Source organism: Gavia stellata, chromosome 1, assembly GCF_030936135.1.
Source record: "Gavia stellata isolate bGavSte3 chromosome 1, bGavSte3.hap2, whole genome shotgun sequence".
NCBI lineage: Eukaryota > Metazoa > Chordata > Aves > Gaviiformes > Gaviidae > Gavia > Gavia stellata.
The window spans coordinates 15,804,421-15,813,375 of NC_082594.1; the positions used below are offsets into that span (position 1 = coordinate 15,804,421).

General features: G+C 38.0%; 1 protein-coding gene across 1 annotated transcript; it reads right to left on the minus strand.

Annotated features, from left to right (window-relative positions):
• Positions 1 to 7,294, minus strand: LOC104255837 (interstitial collagenase). Its single transcript, XM_009810060.2, has 10 exons — positions 7,190 to 7,294; positions 5,942 to 6,186; positions 5,514 to 5,662; positions 5,298 to 5,423; positions 4,398 to 4,559; positions 3,323 to 3,440; positions 2,520 to 2,653; positions 1,325 to 1,484; positions 311 to 411; positions 1 to 101 (listed from the first exon to the last, which is right to left on the minus strand). The coding sequence occupies exons 1-10, from the start codon at positions 7,292 to 7,294 to the stop codon at positions 1 to 3; spliced, it is 1,401 nt and encodes a 466-aa protein (XP_009808362.1).
• Between the last annotated feature and the right edge of the window lie 1,661 nt (positions 7,295 to 8,955).

Genomic DNA, 8,955 nt, shown 5'->3' on the forward strand with positions numbered 1-8,955 from the left:
TTAACAATTAAACCAGCTGATGCTCTTCATTTGTCCAACAATCCGTTTGGCACGAGGGTCAAACTGGAACTGAGTTGTTCCATGGAAGAAGTAGACATAGCCTAGAAATAAAATTTAATCCAATTATATTTCATGGGTGACTTCTTTTGAGTATTTTGGGAAAAAAACCCAACATAAACAGTCCATGTATACTTGCTATTTTTCATTTCCATCTCATTATGGTTAATAACACATTTTTGAAAACAAAAGATTCTATCTGCAGAAGCCCAAATATTCAAGTAATCCCAGATTAAAGGTGTGTTTTACTTACCATCTTTCTGGAAAGCGGCATCAACTCTGCCAATTTTTCCAAAGTTGGAGACTATTTTCCTGGGATAACCATGATCCATGGATTTTTTGTTTTCATCATATCTTAACACAAGAAACATCATTACAATTTGTGAGGAAGCAGACAATATTTTGAAAGTCCAAATCAAATTCATACACATATGCAACTCTGCTGTTACTAAGAAGTCTTATAAAGATTAGCTCCAGTAGTTTTTTGATTCTTCCTATTGTGTACTAAAGTTCTCACATTATGAGTGTCTTGAGATTCGAAAATCCTGCCTTTGGTAAAGTTTGTAACAAGTCTTTCAAGGACAATGGGAATGCAGCCCCGGAATTAATGCATTTCCGGACTGTCCAGAGCCCTGGCTATCACTTGCACATAAAATGAGTTTCTATTTCGAGCCACTGGATATCCAGTTCAGTATAAAAGCAAAACATAAAAGTTGGGAATAGAAGATGGTAGCACAGTCCTGAAACACATTTGTAGTAGTGTCAACCATGTACTTAAACAAAATTACTCTCTGAGATTTGTCATGAGCTACACTTGAATCATAAATATGACCAGCTGTACAACTGGAGAATGTTTATAGTTTGTTCATAGAGAAATTCAATTACAACACTTTTTATTAGCAGTTCATTTTTTTTGAAATGTGAATGAAAAATGGACACTATCACAGTATTGCACAGAAAAGCAGCACTGTTGTGGAGAAAAAGTGAATAATTTACTAGAAAATCACTCTTTTATTAGGCAGGTGTTTCATTCAGTTGCAAGTAATTACATTCCTGCTAAAGGAATCTAATGAATGGCAAAAAAATCCTAAAGAAAATTTGACATTTCCTAGCAAACGCTTAAAATTTTTAAACTTCCAGAGAATCCTGTTTAAATTTCTGGAATATACCTGATTTAAACATCATTGCACTTGAATTTTATAGTAATACATCAGTCCTCAGGGACAAGTGAAAACTTGCCTTCTAGTAAACGAACATCAAATCTTACCTCCAGTATCTGTCAGCTATAAAGAAGTATGTTTTTCCTGTGGTTTCATCACTGTAAGCTGCATTAACTCTTTTAACAGTCTTTGGGAACCCCAAATGATAGATTGGTTTAGGATAGCCAGGTGCAATGTCATATCCCCTGAGAACCCAGTATTTATCCTCTGAAAAATATAAGTACATTTCATTTTGTTTTGCTATTTATAGACAACATCTAATTGTTTTTTAGATGGGTAGCAAACAATGTGTTTTAGATATCAGTATTATTCCTTTCAGCTTATTACTTTAGAAAATATTTCTAATTCTTACACTGGGACTTCATGAAAACAGTGGAAATGTCTTTTGTTTTTATGAGTAAAACATTAGAATCATAAGGTGTGTGGATAGTACTTTTCTCATTTTTTTTTCAAATGAGTATAAAGTATTTGTCTGGGTAACAACTTGGGGAGGGCTGGAAGTTGATGACTTAATCTGCTGACATTGGACTGGGATATTGAGTTTATTAAATTCTTGTAATACGCTATTTGATTATAGAGCCATATAATATTTTCAAAACTAGACAATGTGCATTAAATTAAACTGTTAAGAAGGGCATATGTCTAACAAAAATGCTTTGGTAGTTTTAGATGCAATGAATATATTCATATAAGGTAATATATCGTGTACTGTAATATGTGCACAATTAAGTTATTTGAGACATTTAAAGCATATTTGATACCTTTAAGGAAAAGGACTGATTTTTTTTTTTAGTGAACAGTTTTCCTCTCACAGTACACTTTTCCAGCAATATTTTTTTGTTGATTTTTTTTCCCAAGATATCACAAAATACTAATAAGCATATCAGTAAGAGTAGTGTACAAATGCCTGTATTTGCCAGTTGAATTCAGCAAAAATCCTTCTGCATAAAGTGAAATGCTGTTGCCTGAAGAGAACTAGAACTAAAGAAGGGAAGCTATTTTTATGTCTTGTTTTTCAGAACATTATCTATAACAGAGGGGCAAGTTTTCAGGATTATGACCTCTGGAGATCCCTTACAGCAGTAAACTCTATGATCCTCTGGTTTAATTATTTGCAGATTTGTAAGATTCTCTGTTTCGCTCATTCTCCTTAAAAAACACTTTGAATTCTGTAATTGCATAGTTTGCAAAAGAGCAGGGAGTAACTGGTCAGAAAAAGTAGAGAATTTCAGATTCCATTACCTTTAAAAAGTAAAACTTCATCCCTCTCAACGTTTTCATAAGCAGCTTGAATTCTCGATGGTAACTTTGGCCAGAACAGTGAGATAAAATTGAGCTCTGTCTCTGTCCTCGCAGGATGTTTGCGCAGCATATATCTGGTTTAAATGAAATTTATGTAATAAAATAGTTCCACTCCTATCATAAGTGCAAAATAATTATTACAGTTCCTGGAGTACAACAGGGGGGAGATGCGTACCTGGGTGTGAATATCCCCCTCCATTGAATGTAAAGGAAACCTAGAGTGACTGCATTCTTAACTTTAGCACCTCAGTTACATGCCAAAAATCAGGCAAGATGAGTATAAGCCCTTCTGTTCTCTGTAGCAGGCTAAGAGTTGGCTTCAGTAACCACTGAACAGACATCTTTCTACATAACAGCACTTTCAGTTCTGCCCCTGCTCTTGTCTTGAGTAGTAGCAGAAAGACTACAGTGTGGGACCCGTGGACGCATTGCTAAGGGATATATAAATGCTCTTGCTTTGCTATTAGTTGAATCGAGTTCAGAGACAAGTCTTTTGCAGCAGTGGCCACAGCAGCAGAATAGTCGGAAAGAAACCTACAAGCCCTCAACTCCTCCACTGCTCCTGTCAACTAGGACTCTTGGGATTAATGATTTGAGAACTCTTGCTTGTGTAAATACACGGTGTTTTTCTAGTGCTTTTCTTTGTACTACGTTCCAAAACGACAGTTTTCCCTCATGGATTACAGATGTTTTTAAACTACTGAATATTTTAAAGAGATTATATATATGCTTATTGTTGTTACCTGCCCTTGAAGAATATTATTTCTCCACGTAGGGTAGTAATAGCATCAAATGTCAAATTTGGGTCACAAGCTTGTGGAGTTATGGGTCCTGTTGGCTGCACAGCAGCATTAGACTGTCCTATAGGAAGAATATTTTATTGTTTAGTATGGTGTCGTGGTTTAAGCCCAGCTGGCAACTAAGCACCACACAGCCGCTCGCTCACTTCCCCCCCTGCCCCAGTGGGATGGGGGAGAGAATAGGAAAGGTAAAAGCAAGAAAACTCGTGGGTTGAGATAAAAACAGTTTAATAAATGAAATGAAGTAAAATAATAATAATAATAATGATAATAAAAATTGTAATGAAAACAACAACAAACAAGAAAGGCAAGTGATGCAAATGAAAACAATTGCTCACCACCCTCCGACCGATGCCCAGCCCAAGCAGCGGTCCCCCGGCCAGCCTTCCCCCTAGTTTATATACTGAGCATGACATCATATGGTATGGAATATCCCTTTGGTCAGTTGTGGTCAGCTGTCCCGGCTGTATCCCCTCCCAACTTCTTGTGCACCCCCAGCCTACTTGCTGGCGGGGCGGTGTGAGAAGCAGAAAAGGCCTTGACTCTGTGTAAGCACTGCTCAGCAGTAACTAAAACATCCCTGTGTATCAATACTGTTTTTAGTACAAATCCAAAACACAGCCCTATACTAGCTACTATGAAGAAAATTAACTCTATCCCAGCCAAAACCAGCACATATGGAGAAATATAAAGACAGTGTTCAGAAGGTCTCTGAGGACACCAAGAACCCTCTTTACAGAGAATGAGAAGGCATATGGTTTTAAACTAAGGGTCTGTCACTAAAAGCAGGCTTTTAATGTTGATAAAACTGGTTGTGTTCATCTTTTCCAAAATGAGTTTTTTGGAGAACTGGACTTCAGCTGAAGTTAGCTTCCAGGAATTTTCTCTCTTTTGTTATCCATTGTTCAGCAACAGTTAAACTTCCCATTTTGGTGGAATAAGCATATTTTAAATATATTCTTATTATGGTTTACCAGCCTCCCAAGTAGAAATATTAAGTAAAAATATTTTCTCTTACCGTAGATGGCTTGAATGCCATCAATATCATCCTGAGGAAGAAGGAATTCATCGGGGTCCGTGTAGGAGTAAGTTGGATACATCAGTGCTCCAGGATCATTTGAATGAGACAGACCCAGCGAATGGCCAAGCTCATGGGCAATAACAATGAACAAATTGTAGCCTGTAGGATAAAAATCATATGAAACAAGGTAAAGTCTGTTTCAGTATTCAGCACAGTTGACTAAATGGGAAACACTTATGCATCCTCCCAAAATACACTACAGGTACACAAGAGGCTGTAAGTAATACCATCAACATCACACTAAACTAAAAAATATTGTAACAGAAATGCTATATGAGTACTTAAAAAGTGTCTGGCCCTAATTATGGTATCATTGTCCTTTCTCTAGTGTCCTTGTGTCTTAAACACAAAACCTGTTTCTCCTGCTATCACATAAACTGCTCAGATGAAGGATCATGCCAACGACGAGTGGAGGTTCAGCGATAGAACAGAAAAAAAGCCCTTTCAGAATAAACACTGACATGACAGTTTTGGTGATACTCGAATACCCTAGTGAGCACCAAACTTTGAAATGCTAGGTTAAGAAAGATAAAGGATTTGACTTGAGAAGCTTACCACCAGATCTTCCTGTATCCAAGTTTTATGTTTCATCTGAACAAAAAAAGTAATTTTAAGTGCTGACTTAGTTGCCATTATAAACTACCATGACCTAAAAATCTCTTTTCTGCAAATTGGTTCCTACAAATGGCAAAAAAAAGAGCAAAGCAATTTAAAAGAACAAGTTCTGCCACTTTTGCTCACTTTTTGCCTATAATCAGGCTCATGAACTAAGCATCACGTGAGCTAAGATTGTGCAAGGTAAAACTATATAAATAGATCCAGTTACAAAATCCTTACCTCTTCCATCTTTTGTCCAGGCTTCCTCCTCATCAAGATGCACATCTCCACCAATACCTTCACCAGGCTGGAAAGCATGAGCCAGCTGCCCATTGGGGCCATCAAAAGGAGAGTTGTCGTGGTGGTCTAAAATGAAGAGGGAAAAAATCAGTTAGAATCCTAAATTATTTCTATGACTGCAGATGGTCATTTAATATGTAAAGACATCAATATTACCTCTATAAGCAAAAGAGATCATTATATCTGCTTCTTTGTCCTCAACCTTTTGGAATGTCAACGGTGTCACGTTGCTCCAGACACTGAGAGCTTTTTGGATTGCTCTATCTACATCAGCTTGTCTCATCTTTGGGGTGTAATTCAAAATCCTTCAAAGCAAACCCCAACACATTACATATTGTTAACAATACAGCATTTTAGCTGAAAAATAATAACTTGCGCAAAAGTCAGAAATCTTAGACATAGTTTTCATGAGTGAAAATTAGTAATGCCTTCATTTTAGATACCACCTTCTAGAGTGCCTGTCTTCTTCCATAAATCAGTTAATCACTCTGGATGTCCATATATGGCATAATGTACTTACTTCAGACTCCCCAAAGTTGGGATGCGAGATTTATATCTTTTTGAACCAGATTAGGAAAGGTTACCTGTATGTCAGATTATTTCTTTTCCATTTTGGATTCCCTGCTGTGAACACGTATTGCCCTATATCAGGTACACCACATCTGGGTTTTTTCATCATCTCCAAAGTGTCAAGATCAGGTTTCCCGGTCACTTGTAGTCCAAAGAATGCCTGCATTTCCTTGAGCTTTTCAGCAAGAGGATTTTCACCCTTGTTTCTTAAATGAGGCTGGTGATCCCTTTGAAGATCGTAGAAATTATGTAGATAACTCTGAACCACAGTTTAAAAAAAAGAAGAGCATTTTGGCATATCAGTACTGTCTTCAGTCAAACTTAAATTTTCTAAGTAATCTTGAACTATTCCCGTATTCACATGCCCTGTGTTTACCAGGAGCAAGAACAGCCTATTTCTTCCAGGAGCTGGTGTGAAGAATCAGATATAACTTACACTTTTCCTATAGTTTTCTGAATTTCTTGTTTCACTGATGGAATATATGAAGAAATGTCTTTAAAATCTAATATTTGCTATTAATAATTAATTCTACATTATTTATGGTGCCCGATTACCCTAACAGCAGAATTTATGAGGAAGCTTATAACTGGTCTCATTCAAGGAAATAGAGATTGGCAGTGAGACTCCACACAGCCAGGACTCCCAGCGAAGCAGGTGACTACTACTAGAGAATAAGCACTTGGCAAAGCATGCCATTTATTTTTAGCTATGAAATATGATATTAGGAGCTCAGGTCTTCCTACTAAATTTCAACAACTTTGTCTCCAACAAATAGTGTTGTGACTACATAAGTGTTGTATTTCTCATAGATGTCCCTTTTTTCCAAAGTATTCCATAAAAGATCCATTCAGCAAAACATTGAAATACATGCCTGCTTCAAGCAAGTTTCCTCCCTTATGTTACTGAGACCAGTCATATCACACGTTTCAAAGCACATTCTGCAATGTAAATTGTTGCTGAGTTTGACTATTTCTGTACAGCCACAGAGCCTTGCTGCTAGAACTCATGCTTCGATAGTTTTGTTATTACTTTACTGTCAATGTCAAAAGTGAAGTTATGCAATATTCAGATGACTTTCGGGTAAATAAGTTTCACATAATTTTCACACATTTTCTAGAATGATAGGAAAAGCTTTCTCTTGAAACTTCTGCAAAACAGTACATCTTTAATTTCAAGCCATATTCTGTGAAAAGAATTGCAGTTACAGTTGTCTCTCAGACTACCTTATGTTTCACCTAGAAATGCATAGAAAATTATTTACCTCTACAAGCTGTAGGGTTTTTCCTTCATCTTCTGCTTCTGGAGCCACAGGAAAAGCAGAGGAGATGGCCACATATACCAACAGGAGAACCGAAGAGGTCTTCATCCTTGTCTAAGGTTGTCTGCCTCAGTTTCACTCTTGAGCTATTGAACATGCTTCTCAGCTGTGTTTATATAGCTAATTTGTAGATCAGTGACATTCTGACTCATGCTGTATAATATCCTCTGATTAGTAAAAATGATGCATAACAGTTTCATCATCAGGTAGTGATGCAATGTGTTTAACTAATGTTACTGTCCTTATTTTGCCTGAGCCTTCCATTTTGAGCAATTTTGTAGTGTGTTCAATAAATAAGGAAATGCTTTTCAGGTAAAATGTGGAGCTACATTTCATAGGGTTTTTTTAATAATGAATTTAGACTATTTATGGCACAAGGTCTTGAGAAACTGGGGAAATAAGAGGAAATAGCATATAACAGTAACATAATATATTGTATTATAATGAATAACACTATGCTATATATGTGATAGATATGCTTTAATATTTAAATAAATATAGCATATTCTGTCATAATACATAATAATAAAATATAAAAGACAGTACAAAGAACCGATCTTGCCTAGGAGTAATCAGCATCATAACTCCAGGAAGGCTGTCATCAGCTAACTAAAAGTTCTATCTAAAACAATCTTATGATGCTAGCAAAGCTGAGTGCTAAAATGATTCAACATTTTTTGACTGATATTAACAAAAATCAGTCATGTTACTGGAATACATAAACTGGGTTCCCATATGCATGGTAAGTAAAATAATGTTTATACTCTTGCCAGCACGGATAGGGTCTCAGCTGCAACAGTGTGTTTGGATCCAGGCAGAGAGATGAACTCTGGTTAGAAAGACTCCATGAAGCCCAACAGGAATTTTTGTGAGTCTGGAAAAGGAAGATTAAAGTAACCATTTTGTGATTCTGTGTTCACTGTTTCATAGAAGGAAGAGCATTTGACATTGTCCCGCACGACATCCTTGTCTCTAAATTGGAGAGACGTGGTTTTGATGGATGGACCACCTGGTGGATAAAGAATTGGCTGGATTGTCGCATGCAAAGAGATGCAGTCAACGAATCGATGTCCAAGTGGAGACCAGTGAAGAGTGGCATTCCTTGGAGGTCGGTGTAGGGACTGGTGCTGTTTAACATCTTTGTCTGCAACATGGACAGTGGGATTGAGTGAACCCTCAGCAAGTCTGCCAATGACACCAAGCTGTGTGGTGCGGTTGACACACTGGAGGGAAGGGATGCCATCCAGAGGGACCTTGAAAGGCTTGAGAGGTGGGCCCATGCAAACCTCATGAAGTTCAACAAAGCCAAGTGCAAGGTCTTGCACATGGGTCGGGGCAATCCCAAGCACAAATACAGCCTGGGCGGTGAATGGATTGAGAGCAGCCCTGAGGAGAAGGACTTGCGGGTGTTGGTTGATGAGAAGCTCAACATGAGCCTGCAATGCCCGCTTGCAGCCCAGAAAGCCAGCCAAATCCTGGGCTGCATCAAAAGAAGCGTGACCAGCAGGTCGAGGGAGGTGATTCTGCCCCTCTACTCAGCTCTCATGAGAGCCCACCTGGAGTACTGTGTCCAGCTCTGGGGCCCCCAACATAAGAAGGACGTGGACCTGTTGGAGCAAGTCCAGACAAGGGCCACAAAGATGACCAGAGGGCTGGAGCACCTCTCCTATGAAGACAGGCTGAGAGAGTTGGGATTGTTCAGCCTGGAG

Bases quoted from the DNA above. Each gene is read 5' to 3' on its own strand.
- LOC104255837 (XM_009810060.2), bottom strand. From the start codon at position 7,294: ATGAAGACCTCTTCGGTTCTCCTGTTGGTATATGTGGCCATCTCCTCT. The intron at 5,663-5,941 runs GTAACCTTTCCT...TTTGCTTTGAAG, and splicing joins AGAAATAATCTGACATACAG to GATTTTGAATTACACCCCAA. The intron at 3,441-4,397 runs GTAAGAGAAAAT...TTCTTCCTATAG, and splicing joins TGGCATTCAAGCCATCTACG to GACAGTCTAATGCTGCTGTG.